Below are 20,195 nucleotides of genomic sequence, written 5' to 3'. Positions count from 1 at the left end.
TATGAGAGATTTGGAAAACTTAACACCAAAATACCTCAGAGACTTGGGGATCATATGGTTCTAGAATAACTCATGAGTAATATGTGGGATGGAAAAAAACATTTTCTTTAAAGTCATCAACAAAACTCAAAGAAAATTGCAGACTCTCAATATGGGAATCAAAAAAAATGAAGAAAGGAAATTGTTCCAACACATGACTGAAAAGCATTAACAAGGATTGCAGGAACTAAGATGATAGGAGTTATACCTATAAGTTAGGATAAAACAATGACAGGAAATAAATAAATGTGGCAAGGATTTGGCCTGTCATGATTTCATTCACCAGTTTCTGTTCATACTAAAAGCCACCTTGTTGTTATGGTAACTCTCCTTTCCTTGCTGCCACAAAGTGGCGTTTCTGTTGACAGCATGGTCCAAAACCAACTAAAGTAGTCAGTCATTTTGACAAGGCACAAATTGAACTGAATGATTTCTCTGAGCTTGGAGGTCATACTAAAACAAAAAAAGAGCACACTTCATAAGCTGTACTACCCATTTTTAAAAATTGTTTATTTATTGAGGTAAGTCTCATTGTCTTCAAACTTGCTCTGTAGTTTAGACTGTCCTACCTCAGCCTCACGAGTATTGGGATTGTAACCATATATTGCCATACCTAGTTTAGTACTTGTAATTAAAATACATTTATAAGATACTCAGATTTAACAACTAATATTCAAGATGCTTTCTGCAGGTATAATTCTTTTTTCTTTTTTTTTTTTTTGCCAGTCCTGGGGCTCGGACTCAGGGCCTGAGCACTGTCCCTGGCTTCTTTTTGCTCAAGGCTAGCACTCTGCCACTTGAGCCACAGCGCCCCTTCTGGCCATTTTCTGTATATGTGGTGCTGGGGAATTGAACCCAGGGCCTCATGTATAGGAGGCAAGCACTCTTGCCACTAGGCCATATACCCAGCCCAGGTATAATTCTTAAGTAGCACAAACTTAACAAATTTTTGATCATATTATTCTATTCCAAGTATTTTCATGTATTCCACTGAAAACTGACAAGAATTCCAATGTTTGTAATATACTATGTAATCTTCTGATAATTTAAAAAATATGTGGAAAGTATTAGACAGTTAAAACTGGTACTATTAATCAATTTCTAATATTTTCTTTCTTACCTCAACTCCCAGAAGAGCAGCCCAAGTTAAGCCTCTCATAAGAGGAGGAATATCAACTCTTGCTTCTTTCCAAATTTGATTCTTTTTATATGGGTAAGCCTGTGACATGAAAAAAAGAAAATTAAAAAAAAAGCTCAAAAATTAAAATCATATCAAGTAGCTATTCCAACCACAAGAAATAGTGGAAACTATTCACTAGAAAATATTAGACGCCAGAACAAATAATACCCTTTTGAACAATAAGAAGATAAGACATGTACAAGTAATGTATCCAATGCTTAAGGTATGAAACTGTAACCTCTCTGTACATCAGTTTGATAATAAAAATTTGGAAAAAAAAAAAGACATGACACGATCCAGCAACCCCACTGCTGAGTATCCAAAAACAGTGAGTTTATCAAAGAGAAATCTGCACTGCCATGTTTACTGAAGTACCAACAAACTCACAATAGCCAACAATGAAGTCAACTAGTATCAATTAACACATCAATGGATAAAGAAATTGTGACATATGCATGTACTGTAATGCTACTCAGCCATAAAAGGATGAAATCTTTTTCATCCTGTCATTTCTTTAAGTATAAATGGAATATGAAGACATCATGTTAAACCAAATAAGCCAAGCACAGAAAAAGAAATGTAGCATGAACTCATTCTCAGGTTGAACCTAAAAAGGTTTCAAAGAAAATGAAAGTAGATATTAGTGGTGACTGGAAGCAAGAAAGTCTAGTGGTAGTAAGGGAGGGATAAGAAAAGTTGGTCAAGGGTACTAAGATTTAGATTAAAAACAAATTCTGGTGTTCTAATCACAGTACAATGGCTACAAAGAATGAACGCATTGCACATTTCAAAAAAAACAACTAGAAAAAAGAACGGGATATTTTCAGAAAACCACAAAGAAATGATAAATGAGGAGACATACATAACTGCCTTGATTTGAAACCACATAATATATAGAAATCACATGGAACTGCATAAATATAACTTTGTCAATTAAAAATTATAAAAGAAAAAATGAAAAAGTTATCTAAAATTCCCAAATGTCACTTTTAGTCTAGAAAGTTCATAATACCTTAATGATAAAGTTGAAGTGTTCTGCAATATTTTAAGTATTTGCAATCACTGGGTCTGGTTTTATTTATTTAAGCAATGGAATGGAATCCTAACATTCAACACTTGAAAAATAGAATCAGAAAAAGGAATTTATTCTGTTTCTAATCACACTGTTCTTTACTTGGTAATCTGGGCAGATTAAGAGGTAGTTACATGGGACATGAGAACACCAGCCTCCTAAAAATTAAACAAGATAATATATGTAAAAGACTTTATAAAAATCTATTGATTTAAAAACTGTCCAATGAGTATAAACTATTGTGGCTTCTTGCATATGAATCTGTCCTACTATAAATTTGCATTTTGGGGTCAGATCTCTAGCAGATAATTATTAAAACACACAAAATTTATATGATTTAAGTTCCTGATAAATAATTTCAAAGTATTGTGCAAAATGGTTCAGGTTTATTGCAAAAGAATGAGTTACAGTCTCACTATATATTTACTAATTGAGTGTATTCATGTGATAACTTTATCCATGTTTGCTTCAACATTAGGGCTATTTTCTACTGATTTAAAGTCTTCTTTAGGATTAGAAATGTGGCTTAGTGGTAGAGTGCTTGCCTAGCATACATGAAGCCCTGGGTTCGATTCCTAAGTACCATATAAACAGAAAAAGCCAGAAGTTGCACTGTGGCTCAAGTGGTAGAGTGCTAGCCTTGAGTAAAAGAAGCTCAGGGACAGTGTCCAGGCGCCTGAGTTCAAGCCCCAGGACTGACAAAAAAAAAAAAAAAAGTCTTTAAAAAGAAAGAATGACAAGATCGTCGTACTTATAAACTGATGTTCAATTGAAACTATTTAAACACTATAAAAATTAAATTACAAAAAGGGTACTAATCCTTTAAGATGATTTTGCAGATACTCTCACAATTTGCTTTTACTTTTAATTTACTATGAATGGGTATCATTTTGATAATTAAAGGAAATAAACTGAAAGGAACAATTGCATACAGGCCTGCCCTCCACTGTGTATGTGAATATCCCTACCTTTAGCAGCCTGTCAAACAGGACAATTCTGTTTAGCTGGTATTCAGTATCCCTCTCTCTGATGATTAAAGGAAGAGTGGCAGCTGCTGAAAGCTCATTATTGCTGTTTGAATGAGGTAAATTAGACTGGCTGCAAAAAAGGAACAAAAAAAATGACAAAAATATGAAATTCAGTAAATTAAAGCCCTGTTTTCTAAATGTTCTATTTAGGAAGTACTTTTTAAGGAAAATGTACAAACTATTTGCATATTTAAAAGAAATAGAAAAATAAATGTAAAAGAACACCAAATATACTTACTCATCTTCAAGTAATGGATAAAATGCTTCTCCACCAACATCTTTTAATCGCTGTGAATTTAAAGACAAAATATTTTATATATAGTTAGTAGCAGCAATAGTATTTTAAAGGAAAATAATGTAAAATTATAAATATGTTTTCAGAAGTCTAAATCAATCAGAAATATTGAGAAAATATATAAACCAGTAATGCACATAATATACAAACAGATAAAATATGAGGCACACAGTTGTACTATAATCAGAGGGTTAAGATTAATATAGTAAATTATTACTTTATAATGTTAGACCAATATCAAGTTTACACAAGGAGAAAAATGAAAACACTAAATGATGGTGGAGGATAAACTAATAACATACTTTTTGTAGCCAGGCATCGTGATACATGCTTGTTAATCCCAGCACTCAGAAGGCTGACAAAGGAGGACTATGAGTTCAAGGACAGCCTCGGCTAAACAGTGATATTGACTCAAAACAAAAACCAACCAAAACTCTCAAAAAACCTAAAATTTTTTGTGTGCATGTGCAAACAACCAGGCAATATGTACTAAAAGCTGAATTTATACAGATGCTCTTTTTCCAGAAGTCCCACTTAGGGGTTTCTATTTTTCTGGAGTTTACACATCTTTTGTAAAAACAGGGAGAAAGACAAGGAATCACATGTATCTTTAAGGATTTATTTTGAAATATCTTAAGTATTTAAGACATCATTCTTACATTTCTTAGCTGGCATAAGGACAATGTCACAGTAGTGTCATCTAAAAGGGAGCTTCTGTCTCGACCTTGTCCAAAGCTTTCACCATCTTCAAAAAGGAAACTGAAAAGAGATTTACACACACACACACACACACACACACACACACACACACTCCTCTGTTATGGAGAGCATACAACTGTTTCTTTTGTCAAAAAAAAATCCAGAAAATGTTGTTTATTGTGAGTCCTTAGGATCTATCTGGGTGCTGTACCTAAGCTCTTTTGCTCAAGGCTAGTGCTCCTACCACTTTGAGCTACAGCTCCACTTCCATTGAGTGGTTAACTGGAATTTGAATTTTAGACTTAATTTTCTGCCTGGACTGGCTTCAAGGTGTGATTCTCAGGTCTCTGCCTCCTGAGTAGCTAGAATTACAGGTATGAGCCACTGGCGCCTGACTAATATAGAACTTTTTCTAAGTCATAATCCCTTTACCATTCCTAACAAGTCTGATTTTTAGATGTCTCTTGTTCTGGCATGAATACAATATATATGTATATAAGAATACAGGGTAGGGCTGGGAATGTGGCTTAGAGGTAGAGTGCTTGCTTAGCATACATGAAGCCCTGGGTTCAATTCCTTAGCACCAGATAAACAGAAAAAGCCAGAAGTGGTACTATGACTCAAGTGGCAGAGTGCTAGCCTTGAGCAAAAGGAAGCCAGGGACAGTGCTCAGGCCCTGAGTACAAGCCCTAGGACTGGCAAAAAACAAAACAAAAAATACAGGGGTGTTAGACACAATTCTTTGTTCATTCTCATTCAATACTAATTACAACTAGCACTGTTCTATCCAAATGCATCCTAAGAGAGTATATATAGGTAAAAAATATCAAGGGAAAAGAGCCAAAGCACATTGAATGCTAACATCTCCAGGGAAAAAAGAATGGTAATAAATGTCTCAAATTTGACATGCACTTCAGATAATCTGTTAAGAATCTAATCTTCATACCACTACTTCCTGAAAATTATATTTCAGAATTTCTACTCAATTCAATGAATGATTTTTGTAACTGAGTTTAGTATCTAAAAATCAGTTTAAGAGGGGAAACAAGTAGAAATCTAATATCTATTTGAATAATAAACTAGAAATGTAAAAGATGAAAATAAAAATGATGACCAGATGACTTGTACAGTTATCTACAATGAACAGATCTGTCCTAGAATATAAAAAAACATTTAGAGCACTGTCAGGAGCTCAAGAATTTCATGTTCATATTTTCAAATTTTAAGGTTACAATAACAAAACCAGACTTTGCAGCTATAAGATTATCCAACTTTCAGTCTAATTTATAATACAGTGTTTTGTAGATCTTTCTGATCTCCAGTGAGTCTACACAGTTCTTTATGTTTAAATATATTTGGAAAATAAACAGTTCTTCATAATAAGATACACTGGTCCAGTTTTTAATTTACTTGAGTATTATTGCTCTCATGAGTATTTTTAATTTATCAATTATTGCAGTGATAGCCCATTATACTAACATTACTTCAAACTTATTAAAATATAATATTTACCTAAAAATATTAAATAAAAATAATCTACAATTAGGAACTCTGATCAAACAAGGTAAAATCTACTTCTTCCAGAATTCCTTAGTTGGAATTTCTACGAAAACAAACAAAAACATTTTTTTCTTTTCAGTGTTAATTTTTATTTTTCTTTCCTTACTTGGGGAGTGTGCAGATGGGTGGTTTCGATCGAATGATTTCTTTGTTAACAAGCTCTTTCTCCAAGTCACCTCCAGCTAAACACCAAAGGTAGTAAACTTCTTCAATAGATCTTTCTGCCAGGTAATCACTGTCTATATCTGTTAATGGTAAATTAAAAAGAATCAGCACAATTTTTGTTTTCTTTAAAACTGATAGCCAGTAATAGCTGAAATTCTGAAAAAAGGAAACTGAAGAACAGTTATCTATGTAAGCATCCTAAGATTTGTTCCTAACAACAGTATAGACTGAAAAATCAACAGATCTATTAAAGACTCAAGAACACAATGACAAACTATTATAACCAAGACTGGGTAGATAATGTAGAGCCAGAAATTACTGGAGCACAGACTCAGCAGAAAACATCTCAGGAATCAAGGTTGTGAAAGAAAAAGTCTGAACTATAATGGATGAGTTGCTGGAGGCAATTTTAGTCACAAAAAAATCTGAGACTAAAAACTCCAGTGATTCAGAGGGGGACTACTCTGCTTCTTTGATTTTTACCTCTAGAGGACTAGTTTCTCAGTTAATAGTGGAGAAAAAATGCCCAGGTGCTTCTGGCAACAAGAGGAGGAATTACAATGACTGTGAAATACACTGGAGCACTTTTAGCAAGGCTTACCCTAAGGACAGGTTGTCCTGGGGGTGGAGGGGAATATCCAATGCCAGCCAGTCCCAATTTTCTCTAGCATGAGAGGGAGAAAACATGCTAGTGTCCTATAAATCTCAATAATGTACTGTGCCTGTCTCAGGGCCATGATCCTCACAGCTGCTTCCTACCTTTATATAACACCTGTGGCTGCACTGAGTTGAAATGGGGTTTCATGTCCACATGAAGGTGGGCCTGGCTGTCAGATTTCCATTCATCTTTTCAGGCCATTTGAATGTTACTGGCTAAAGATAGTATTTTCTTTTCTTCTTTTTCTTTTTTTTTTTTTTGTGCCAGTCCTGGGGCTTGAACCAAGGCCTGGGTACTATCTCTAATCTTTTTGCACAAGGCTACTGCTCTACCACAGCTCCACTTCTGGCTTTTTTTGGTAGTTTATTGCAGATAAGAGTCTCAACAGACTTTGTAGTGAAAGTGCAGTCCTCAGGCTTCTGCCTTCCAAACAGCTATGATTGAAGGTGTGAGCTACCTGCACCTTCTTTTCAAAATAGAAACTTCTTTCCTCAAACTCTCATGCCAAGGAGACTTCTACTTTGATCCCATTAGTCAACTGTAGTTACAAACCTCCTTCCTATAGCAAGAGAAGCTAATAAAAACGGAAATCTAGAAATTTTATTTCTTACATTAGAACTATAGAATTGGAATATTTATCCTCTGTATCAGGACAGTAAGCAGTGAAAGTACTTGGGTAGGTGACCAACAAAAACTGTCCCATCCACAAAAGCTAATGTTCTCTAATTTACATATAGTACAGAGTTCCTATCAATATGACTTTACAGTTACCTCTAAGAAATTATAAGGAACAAGAATCACATATAAGATTAAAATGATAGGTCAGTTTTGTTTTAAACACTTCAAAATCACAATTCCTGGGCTGGGGATATGGCCTAGTGGCAAGAGTGCTTGCCTCGTATACATGAGGCCCTGGGTTCGATTCCCCAGCACCACATATACAGAAAACGGCCAGAAGTGGCGCTGTGGCTCAAGTGGCAGAGTGCTAGCCTTGAGCAAAAAGAAGCCAGGGACAGTGCTCAGGCCCTGAGTCCAAGCCCCAGGATTAGCCAAAAAAAAATAAATCACAATTCCTATTGTAACTGTAAGCAAAATCCCATTAATGTAAAATATACTTGTTGGTAACTTCAAAACTGAGACCAGGATAAAGGAACTTTCTTTAGAAACAAGACCCATAATTGTCTTTGTTTCATTTATTACCTTTACACAACTGACTGATATCCTCAGGCAGAGTTAAATCAGCACATCTCAGAGAAGAGGAGAACAGACTTGCAGGTTTGATAAAGGGAGTGTATGAAGCTGATACTTCACTGAATACTTTGTCCTTCATCAATTCATCTGGGGTTGGCCTTGAGAAACACAATTTAAAATACAGAGCATGAAGGAAGGTCATAAAAATTTTTCTAGCAAAGCAGCAGACATTCAAGGGGACAGTTAAAAACCTTAAATACCTCATCACAGAAAAATAACAAATATCTTCTATTAGTCTAGATGTCTACTTTACATAAGCACATGAAAGTAAATATTGCATTTTAAAAATGTTATTCTTGGGGCTGGGTATGTGGCTTAGTAGTAGAGTGCTTGCCCTAGCATGCATGAAGTCCTGGGTTCGATTCCTCAGCATCACATAAACAGAAAAAGCTGGAAGTGGCACTGTGGCTCAAGTGGTAGTGTTAGCTTTGAGCAAAAAGAAGCCAGGGACAGAGTTTAGGCCTGAGTCCAAACTCCAGGAATGGCAAAAAAAAGAAAAAGTTACTTTTTCTGTACAGTTGTAATAAGAAATCCCTGTGAAACTACTCTATAAAAGCTTTTAGTTTTTATTTTTACCCAACTACCATGAAATTGCTTTATTAAACATTGCAATTTGATCAACATATAAATCACGACCTTTTAAATTTGCTTCTTACCTTTTTAGTGTGGCACATTTATACAAGACTATTTTCAATGTCATTCCCGTCATTACATGTTCTGATAAAGCTATACTTGTAAAAATAGAATACTTTCTTGTTTTTAAAAATTATATTGTAAAGGTAATGTACAGAGGGGTTAGTTACATGATTCAGGTAATGAGTTTGCATATATATGTATATATACACACATACAAAATACATTATTGTCCATTGTATTTTTCTCTAATATTATCACTGAGTGCAGGAATATGGACAGTCACTTTAACTGATTTTTCTGCTCAGAAGCTAGAAAATGAACGAATAATTCTTTTCGTATCTGTCAGTTTTCCGACCAGTTTAACTTTTAATTTTTTTTAATTATAAAGTACTTGTACTTTAAATCATTTACCATTTATGACACTACTGTCAATTATGTACTAGGATATTTATAAAGATCTTTAATCTGCTAACATAATAAAAAATAAGAAAAATATAAATTGCTTATATGTAAAGGATTTTGATATAATGCCCAAATCTTAAAATATTGACCTCTTAGAAGGATGAAAGGTGAGACACTTCTTCAAAAGATGTACCACATTTTCAGGAAGCTCCTAGTAAAGAAAGAGAATTATTTTAAGTGGCCAGTTTTTGAAGTGCATTTTACTCAACTGTTTTCATCTCTATTGTTTTAATTAAAGGAATATTTAGGCTATACACACATCTGTTTCACAAATTGTAAGAAAAAACTGTTTTCAGGAAAAGGCATACAAACTTATTAATGTGCTAACAAGGGGAAAACAGAGCTTGGGGAATATTACAAGAGTATAACTATCCACTGGCCAAACATGATTCAAATTTATGTAACCCATTTCCTACAGAGTTGCAGAATAATGGGGAATTTCAACAACCTTTAGAGGGAAAGCAGAATTTTCAGGGAAAATAAACTGATATGAGAACCTGGGATAGAGTCCATTGGACCTAGCAAAGCAGACATCAGAATGTAAGTGATGCCTTACACTGAAACAAACTGAACAGAGAACCATCATTTATGACATGAGAACCATCATGTTCAGGTGTGTGACAGACTTCAGCCTCCCTAACACAATGCAAGTCTGTCTGTCTCTGTTCAGTGAAATTTCCTAAGAAGACTAATGGTAGCCATATTCTCATTTGGCAGATCTAGTAAGGTAGGTAAGGCACCTTTGCAGAAAACCTCTCCCCACACTACAACTGGGAGAAAACAGGAAGGTAAGAAAGACCTGGATTCTGAGGTAGGCCTAAGGCCTTTCAGCCTGTCAGGGTATCAGCTCTCTGAGGTTGGGTGAAAGTCTAACATTAGTCTTAATCTGTGGGTTCCACATCAAGGTTTACAACCCTACATCATGCCTGATGCGTCAACATCGAACCTCAGGGGCTGGGAAGGTAACTCAGTGGCAGAGTGCTTGCCTAGCAAGTATGAAGCCCTAGGTTCAATTCCTCAGTACCATATAAACAGAAAAAGCTGGAAGTGATGCTATGGTTCAAGAGGTAGAGCAAAAGAAGTTAAGGGACAGCTGCCAGGCCCTGAATTCAAGCCCCAGGACGGGCAAAAAAAGAAAGAAACAAAACAAAACCAAAAAAATTACACCTCAGTGGCCTTGTGAGATAACAAGGCACGACACACTATCAAGTCTCTTCGCTGCACAAGCACTTGAAAGTCTGTGATTGTTGACGGGATCCATAGTGCTTGCTGCCTTTCTCTGTTCCAAGAAGAGTGTCTTGATTTAAAAAAAAAACTAAGCCTGGCACCTGTGGCTCACACTTATAACCCAACTACTCAGGAGGCTGAGATCTAAGGATTGTGGTTCAAATCTAGCCCAGGTAGGAAAATCTTTGATATCACTATCTCCAATTAGTCACACAAAAAGCTGGAATTGGTGCCATGGCTCAAATGGTGGAGCATTAGCCTTGATCAAAAAGAAGTTCAGGGACAGTGTTCAGAGCCTAGACTTGGGGGGAGGGAGGGGCTGAGGTAAGTTCTGAGAAAAGTACTCTGAACATAAGGAAAGTAGGACTTGCAAACAGGCTCATTTGTAAATTGTCCTTGTAGTAACAACAGTAGGTTGGTACAGTAAATAACATGCTACAGTTTACAAACCTCTTTTATCACCTTGTGCCACATCTGACATCCCTCAGGACAGTATTATCACTTTCATTTAAAAAATGATTACAGTTCAATGACATAAGATGACTTGCCCATGAACAAGAGCCAGTAAATAGCTGAGCTGATATTTCAATCCTTAAGTTTAACTCTCAATTTCCAGATGTTTTTCAAATTTTGTATGAAAATTTTACCTTATAAGGTAAGTAAAGCCTGACAATCAGGCCGATAGCCTCCATTTGGCAGGGGTAAACATAGATCTTTCTGAAGAGAAAGATGACATGTAGGTCCTGATATTCTTTAAGAACCCAGCACTACTCAGGAGGTAGAGACAGGAGGATCATGAGTTTGAGGCCAGCATGAGTTACACAGCAAAACCCTGTCCTAATCAAGCAAGCAAGAAACAAAAAACCCAAGAGATGGGGTGCAGCTCAGTTATATGCACAAGGCCCTGGGTTAACAAAAACCAAAGTATGATCTTTTGCAGTTTTACGTTTTTCAATATTATTATCCAGTAAAGACACAGATGCAACCAAACACTACACAGAGCCTAAATCAATGGAAAGAGAAGTCTATCTGGTATTATAGCCATGTTAACAGTAGTGATGTTGGTTAAATTAATATAAATTCTCATTATCAGCACACCATAATCAGGCCCCGCTTTTCTCTTTGTTAGCCCCAGGTAGTTTATGTACATATATAATTATCTATCAAGTTATGTCAAGTTGCATTTGTAAGTTGCAGTTGTAAGTCACTAAGTCTCAGGTATTCTGTTAAGAGTAGAACTAGTTAGTAATCTACCACACAGATCCCTGACAAACCTTTATAATGTCCAGACAGCCATGCTCTTCAGCCAGAACTACAATGACATCATCTACGCAGTCTACAAAAGAGAAAACCGACATGAAAAGCATTTAAACAGCACAGTGCAGTTTGGGTACTTCAAATAGTAAAAATAAATAAATAAATAAATCTGATTTTGTTAACTTTCATGTTTTTATAAAAACAAAGAACAGTTAAAAATATTTACTTCTTAAGAAAGAGTTGTTTTTTTCATGATCGTAAGATTATTTTTTATTATGTACAATTTGGACATTGGACACACACATGTCCCTGGGGAAATCTCAAGTATAAAGTTTCTCTGTTAACCACATTTAAAAATCTTCAAAATTCTTTCATAGCTACATTAGCAACCTTTAAGTGGAATGGGATAAATCTGGTAAAAATTATGAAATACTACTTAATATTTATTGTTTTTATTAAAGTACTCTTATTAGAAAACTCTCTTAACAGGATATCATTTTGTTACTTTTAAAAAAAAGTTTTCAAAGTGTTTTTCTTTCATTACCATATATTTAACCCACTCTAAAGTAGATCACACAAACTAAACTTTATTACTATAAATTTGAAATATATAAAAAATATATGAGCAAATTGTAATGAAAAACAAGCATTCTTAGTTGTTCATTCACACATAATAAATGAAATAGGCAGCACAGAAGTTAATATATAATCTGAAGTTAAACTGCTACAGAGAGAAGTAATAGTTTTATAACCTCATAGTTTGATTACATGGTTTAGTTTACTTAGCAAAATTATACAGCTAAGATTATTTCCATCCAAGTTTAAATTCCTTAATGAATAACGAAAACTACTACTTAAGAAGGCAAGTCTTCAGTTGCCTTATTAATGCTTATATCTTTTCTTTAGAAACTTGAAGATTATGTGACATTTCACAAGAACACATCTTTATCTAAATAGTCAATCAACTGTATGTCACTTACCTAAAGTAAGCACAAATTTTAGTCTTTCCGAAATATCCAAGCTCTGAAATAATTTTCTTCCCTAAAATATAGGAAAGAAATTCTTGTTAATATATTACAACTTTTTTTGTTAAGGGAAAATTATGGCTTGAAGTCAAGGCCTATTGCATTCTAGGCGAACACTTGAATTACACTTTTAGCCCTTTTTGTTCTAGGTCATTTTTCTGCTAGGTTCTCACAATTTTGCTTAGGGAAACTTCAGAATTACCCAGTTTTGTTGAGATGTGGTCATAAGAAAGTTTCAGCTTATGTCAGTGTGCCCCCTTTAAGCTGCTTGTGAAAACCTGAATCTCACTTAAAGTGCCATGAAGCTCATATGTATAGTAAAACCTCTAGAATATTTGTAGAATTGAATTAGTTATATAACATATATTATACCATTATAAGTTTCCACAGTGATGGTAAAAAGGAAGAGCATACCTCCAATTTATACTTCATATACTTTACATTCATAAACTAACGAAACCTCACTTCTGTTGTGAGTTTAAAGGAAAACATTTCTATCATTTCCATACTAATAAAAACCTAGATGATCTGAGGAAAGCATAATAAAGAATGAGAAAATCAGAGATTTTCCTTTAGAAGATGTAGTGACAACATGTAAACCGCTATGTTATGAATAATTTAATAGTACTCTTAAAAGCTGTAATTTAGAAATGAACATGGACTCACACCTGTAAAACCATGAACAAAAACAAATAATTTCTCTTATAAGTTGATCACTTCAGGAACTTGTGAAGTAACAAAAAGATAACACATTACCCATATCATCATACAAGGATACTTTGCAACATCAAAACCCAGTCTGACTCTGTAAGCTTATTTCTTTGCTGTTGAATTAGTTCTTAAAACACAAAATGAAAAAAAAAACAACATGTTAAACTAATTCTTAGAGATTGTAAGAATCAGTAAGTTAGTTATTATGCTTTAGGAAACAGAAGCAATAGATAACTGTGTCAGTCAGCTTTCAGTTACTGTGACAAAATACATTAAAAAAGCAAAGAGAAAAGATTTATTGTGGCTCATTGTTTCAGAGGTTTCACACTACATGGTTGGCTCAGTTTTTTTGAGCCTGTGGGTAGGTAGAACATCATAACAGCAGGAACATGTAATGGGAGAGACTGTTCATGTGATCTTAGATAGGAAGCAAAAAGGAGAAAGACTATGGGGACAATGGCCTACTTCATTCAACCAGGTCCCAACTTCTAATAGTCCATTCAGTGATGAACTTATTAATCAATCCACTGAGGCTAATGCCTTCCAAACAGCTCTACCAGCTGGGGAAATCAAGTTGGGGGTGCCAAGCTCCTCCATGAAAACAAAACCTTCATGAGCCTTTGGAGACATTTTATATCCAAGTTATAACAATAGATAATAAAACTTTCTCCATCAGAGAAGTGACATTTTTGATAAATTCTACAGTAAAAGAGGAGAGGAAAAGAGAGAAGTTATTTACTACTGGTAGGCATTCAGAGGTAGGATCAACAGACCATTAAGTTGTTCTACAACAGACTGTTAGTTATTCAACATTTAGATACCCAGCTGGAGATCACACTTCTTACCCCACCTTGTGTTGCTGTGTGGTCAAATGAGTAAATTGATAGTAGTAAAATGTATACACAGAATTCATATTTGCAATTTTTAGGTCATTTTTTTGGGCCAGTCCTGGGCCTTAAACTCAGGGCCTGAGTACCATCCCTGGCTTCTTTTTTGCTCAAGGCCAGTACTCTGCCACTTGAGCCACAGGGCCACCCCTGGCCATTTTGTATATATATGTGGTACTGAGGAATCGAACCCAGGGCTTCATGTATAGGAGGCAAGCACTCTTGCCACTAGGTCATATTCCCAACCCTTTTAGGTCATCTTTTAAAGACAGTACTCTTGCACATACACACTCTCCCTTTTGGCTAGGACAAAATAAAAAGGGAGCAAGTTTGGAAACAGAAGTTATAAATGAGAGAGCCATCCCTGACTGCCTGAGGTTTCTACATGTCATAGAGCAGACCCTACTGTGCCTGGAAAACATCTATGTTCTTCTAAGCACTGTACTAAATTTTAATTCCTTTGATTTTAATGGTATCTTTAAATTTTAGTAATGCTAGAGGGTGTCTGGGCTGAGGCTTCATGGAAAGCCAACACAGAATTTGAGTTTATAGGAAATTTAACAAACGAGGAGGAAATAAAGCTAGAGGGCAAAAAGGCAAGAACATGTAAAAGAGGTTAAACAGTTTTAGTGTAACTTTTTTAGACTCGTTTATAAAGTATAAACATTTACATTAAGTAAAAATGTAAGCATTTTTGGAGATCTCAAAATAATACTAAAGTAGTAAACTTAGGTTTATAAAAGCTTAATATTTAGTAAAAGCACAAATAGTTCTAGAAATACCAAAAACATATAAATGTATTACAAAATTAGATTTTAAAAATTAAGCGTTTTCTTGCTATTTTCAGTGAATTTGCACAGAGCTCCTTAATTACTAAATAACTTTCTACTCTAGAAGATGATTCCAATATGCACACACATTTTATTACACTATATTTCTTTAATATAATACATACCATACAAAGCTCAAATAAAATGATCCCAAGGGACCACACGTCTGATTTTGGCCCAGAAGGCAATGGTTTTTCACTTGGCATGTGATCATTACCTTTGGAAATCCCTTGTGCAATTACTTCAGGTGCCAAGTATGATGGATACCTGTAGTGATATATTAAAACAATGAATAACTACTATGAACTACATCTGAAAAAAGCAGCAGCAATATATTTTTACTACCAGTACAAAGAGGCCTATGATTAAATCTTATGGTACAAAATTAAATTAATAGCAATAATTATGGGAATGAAAAGTAAACACACAAGAGTCTGAAATCATTTAAAAACAAGCCTGTCTGTCTTCAGCATTGGCTCCTTTCCTTGCTCTTTTGTTTTTATCCTACTGCCTTTCTGTCAATCTTCTAAGTTTACTAGTACATTTTCTTCCTCACAGCCATCTTCTCTTAATACTAAAGTATTTTTGCCACCTTATCAATATTTGTTATTTTGAGCAGAAGGAATGTCAAAGGTATAAAAATAAATGAATTACAAAATAGGACTCTACTATTTTTATCCCAATTACTCATAACAGATTTATCTACTCATCACTTATGCCCCACATGGTAGAACACTAAACACACTGCTCTAGTCCCCCACCCTTTCTTTCCCTTCTCACATTAAGTGCTTGACAAAGGTATGGGATGCTATAAATGAGGTTTCTTCATTTGGAAAACAAGCACAATAGTGCCTGTAACACATACTTATTGAATGCATGAAGATGCTTTGGAAAAATGAAACATATAACAAAACTCCACATGTACTCTCATTACTGATTTCTGGCAAAGCTAACTCAAATTGATAGCATAGGTAATGAAAAACAAAGCAAATCTATCAGATAGAACACTGGTAACATTTGCTTCCAAAATTGTCTTTTGATCAAAGACAGAAATGAACAACTGAGCCCCAGAACTGTTCTTTAATGGAGGGCATTTTCTAACAACCGTCTCCTCTTCTGCATTTTAGCAGTGAAAGACAATGACCAGACCCTTGCAATCAGCATGACTGTTGAGGTAAGGACAAGTGGCTTTCATCATCTGCCAACTTAACAAGGTATTAAGCTACTGGCCAACTGACACAATGCCCAGTTTCTACTCTTTACAATATTTCAAAACAGATGGTAACATTTTACTTTATAGTTCCCTTAATATTTGTCTTTTGAATCAACTCTAAGCTTCTTCTGATGTAAATATTTTCTTTCATGCCTTAGCTGTTGTATCATTTTTTCTGGCTAATGTCTCACATTCTGCCCTTTAACACTTTCTGGTAAGGTCCTTTGGATCTAAGACTTCAAAGCAAGGTAGAACAAATACTAACAAAAAACTAATTCTGCCAGGCACCAGTGGATCATGCCTATAATCCTAGCTACTCAGAATGTGGAGATCTAAGGATGGAGCCAGCTCAGGCTGTGAAAAATCTTTAAGACTCTTATCTGCAAATAACTGAAAAACCTGGAACTACAGGTTTGGCCAGGACCCAGATACACAAAAAAATAATCCTAATTCCACTACTTCTATCTATGCATTTTGATTTTTTCTATATATATTTCTTCAAAATATTTGACAGGCTTTAAAAAAGGGTCACTTCCTTTCTTTTTGTCACCACTAAATCCTAAACATCTGTACGTAAAAGTAAAAATGTTTAAAAAGTAACTATGTTAGTTTTTGTGTTATACAGATTTAGACAAAAAAAAATCAGGCAACAGCAATCACATTAACTGCATCTCTGTGAAAGTCATATCAAAAGGCGTACTATCACCAGGTGCCAGTGCCTCATAACTATAATCCTAGCTACTACTTAAGAGGCTGGAATCTGGAGGATCACAGTTCTAAGCTAGTCTGGGCAGAGATGTCTGAAAGACTCCATTCATCTTCATATTAACCAGCAAAAAGCTAGGCTGGAGGAGTGGCTCAAGTGGTAGAGTGACAAATGAACAAGTAAGCTGAGCAATCAAGAGCCTCTGATCAAAGCCAAGAAATCAAAACACTAAAACCTTCATAAGTGTATAAAAAAGCAATAATTACATATGATAAGCTAGATCTTTACTAACAGCTTGCTTCTTTTTGCTCAAGTCTAGCACTCTGCCACTTGAGCCACAGTGCCACTTCTGGCCATTTTCTATATATGTGGTGCTGGGGAACCGAACCCTGGGCTTCATGTATAGGAGGCAAGCACTCTTGCCACTAGGCCATATTCCCAGCCCTCACCTGTACTTCTAACTATTCAGGGTTCAAAGACAGCCCTGGCAGAAAAGTCTTTTGAGATTCTGAATCTATCTTTGATTAACCAGCAAAATGCTGTGGCTCAAGTGGTAGGAGCACCAGCTTGAAGGAAGAAAGCAAAGTGAGGCCCTGAGTTACAGCCCCTGTGCAAAAGAAAAAAACAACGCACAAAGTTTTCCATCGCTTGTACTTTTAGTATGTAATACTATAAAGATTATGAAGTTCCATTACTTAATGCTTGGCCATCAGCACAGAAAATTTGCCCACTAAGTAATGAACTTCTTGAGTACAAGAATCTACTTTAATCTTCTTCTCTATATAATAGGCAGAAGAGAAAGTGCCCAATAAATGTTTTGCATCAAATAAAGTCTAATATTATCCATGGCTTAATAAAAAATTTAGATAAGAAATCTATAAAGTAAATTATAAAAATGAAAGACTAATTTAAATGAGGCTTTAAACAAAACACACAATTAAATTACAACATACAAATTTAACATATAATTAAATTTTTAAGCAACATTTTGCTACAAAGACACATTTTATGATTACCTATCACAATTCAGCAATGGTGTGACAGAACTAATTTTGGGAGCACACCACAAACATTCTAAAATCATACTTTAATTAAAAATGTGATTAAGATAAAGATAGATAATAATCTCATATCTATTTTAGTTTCCTCATTTATATAATTATTCTGAAACAATGTAAGAATACTCCTTATTCTAGAAATATAAACGGAAACATTTAAGTATAAAAAGACATGGCTAGGGGTTGGGGATATAGCCTAGTGGCAAGAGTGCCTGCCTCGGATACGCGAGGCCCTAGGTTCGATTCCCCAGCACCACATATACAGAAAACGGCCAGAAGCGGCGCTGTGGCTCAAGTGGCAGAGTGCTAGCCTTGAGCGGGAAGAAGCCAGGGACGGTGCTCGGGCCCTGAGTCCAAGGCCCAGGACTGGCCAAAAAAAAAAAAAACTTTAAAAAAAGAAAAAAGACATGGCTATGTGCTAGTTATTCTCAAATGATTGCAACAAATTATTAAATACACACAAATACATTCATGTAAATACCATGAGTGAAATGTTAGCATTTGAAAAATCTGAAGGGTATGAAGAAAAATCTGTATTGTTTTTAATAACTTCTATGTATCTAAAACAATGCCAATTTAAATACTCTAGAAAAGAATTCTATTATAAAAAACATTTCAAAGGAACTTTCTAGGTATTAGTGGCTCATGTCTTTTCCTAGTTACTCTGGAGGCTAAGATGTGAAAACTGTGGTTCAAAGTCAGCTCAAGCAGGAAAGTCTATGAGACTCTTAAAGCCAGAAGTGGAGTTATGACTCAGTGGTAGAGCACTAGCCTCTCAAGCAAAAATTCTCAGAGACAGTGCCAAGACTCTGAGCTCTAGAACCACATAATAAATGTTAGCACAAAATTATCAGGCGCAACTACTAGAGTACAGCATGAATCATCCACGCATTACTTTCTAGGTGGGCAACATATCTACAACATTCATATCAGAAGTGAGTAAATAACCCTTTATACAGTTAAAAATATACCCTAAGACATAGAATTTATACTATTACTTCTGATATCCCATAATGTCTCAACTTATAATCGTGTGTGTGTGTGTGTGTGTGTGTGTGTGTATTGGGACTTGAACTCAGGGTCTTGCACTATCATTCAGCTTTTTTGATCAAGGCTACCAACTTAAGCAATGCCTCCAGTTCCTGGTTTTGCTGGTTAATTGACTAATGAGTCTTATGTATTTTTCTACCAAGGCTGTCTCCGAAACTCGATTCTTCAGGTCTCAGTCTCCAGAGTAGCAAGAATATAGGCATGAACCACCATGCCCAGGATCAATTTACACCTTAATATAAAATTAGATTTAAGACAATGCAATTCAATGTAACAAAAAAAAACCCTGTATCTGATATACACACTATAATTAGTTAAAAATCTGGTAATCTTCTTTGGTTTAAGCTTATTCTGAATGCAATACAATTAATTAAAAAGTATTTTAAAGCAAATAAGATCAGTAATCTGTTATCCTTCGAATTAAATGAAATACAGCATGAAGGATCTTTGAAACACTGGAGAAATCTCATTATAAACTTTAAAGATCATTTAGTTTAAGGCAGAACTCAAAACTGAGGAAAGCATATTCTTACCCTATTGGAAAATCAACATCATCACCATGAGCTGTCATATGATAAAGTCCAAATTTAGCCAACTTAATATGTCCCTATAATAGTAATGGAAAAAGTTACCATTAAGCGTTTTTAAATAACTGGCAAAAGGTATTATCATTACATGTTTTAAGAGTAAAATGACTATTACGCAATTATTTTATCAAAATACTAGTACTCAAGGTATTATAAAATATAATTTTATTCAAAACTATCTGCCAATATGTAGTTCTACACTTTACATTAATTATAACTTTACACTCAGTATATGTCTATTTAGATCCATATATAATTCAAAATACCAGAGTACATTTTTAATTTTTTTTTTTTTTTTTTGCCAGTCTTGGGGCTTGGACTCAGCACCTGAGCATCGTCCCTGGCTTTTTTGCTCAAGGCTAGCACTCTGCCACTTGAGCCACAGCGCCACTTCTGGCCTTTTCTATATATGTGGTGCTGAGGAATCAAACCCAGGGCTTCGAGGCAAGCACTCTTGCCAGCCTTAAATTTTCCCAGCCTTAAATTTTTGTTGTTTATAATATATAGGTGTTTTAATAAAGGAAACAAAATAACAACAATACTCTCATTTGTCTTGAATTCTTGGTTACAATGATAATGGTTTTTATGGAGTTTTTTTA

General features: G+C 35.0%; 1 protein-coding gene across 3 annotated transcripts in view; it reads right to left on the bottom strand.

The window, feature by feature from the left end:
• The window catches only part of Tbck (TBC1 domain containing kinase), a 116,980-nt gene that overhangs the window by 73,639 nt on the left and 23,146 nt on the right, over window positions 1-20,195 (bottom strand). For all 3 annotated transcript variants that reach the window (XM_048333365.1, XM_048333364.1, XM_048333366.1), the window contains 11 exons: window positions 19,543-19,616; window positions 15,108-15,249; window positions 12,510-12,570; window positions 11,547-11,608; window positions 9,135-9,196; window positions 7,897-8,045; window positions 5,980-6,118; window positions 4,274-4,373; window positions 3,558-3,607; window positions 3,260-3,389; window positions 1,160-1,258 (listed from right to left, as the gene is read on the bottom strand). In XM_048333365.1, coding sequence (XP_048189322.1) covers window positions 1,160-1,258; window positions 3,260-3,389; window positions 3,558-3,607; window positions 4,274-4,373; window positions 5,980-6,118; window positions 7,897-8,045; window positions 9,135-9,196; window positions 11,547-11,608; window positions 12,510-12,570; window positions 15,108-15,249; window positions 19,543-19,616 — 1,068 coding nt within the window. The remainder of the gene's footprint in view (window positions 1-1,159; window positions 1,259-3,259; window positions 3,390-3,557; window positions 3,608-4,273; window positions 4,374-5,979; window positions 6,119-7,896; window positions 8,046-9,134; window positions 9,197-11,546; window positions 11,609-12,509; window positions 12,571-15,107; window positions 15,250-19,542; window positions 19,617-20,195) is intronic.

Source organism: Perognathus longimembris, chromosome 24 (genome assembly GCF_023159225.1).
Source record: "Perognathus longimembris pacificus isolate PPM17 chromosome 24, ASM2315922v1, whole genome shotgun sequence".
Taxonomy (NCBI): Eukaryota; Metazoa; Chordata; class Mammalia; order Rodentia; family Heteromyidae; genus Perognathus; species Perognathus longimembris.
The sequence above is the reverse complement of the archived record's forward strand: the minus strand, read 5'-3'. Positions and strand labels throughout refer to the sequence as shown.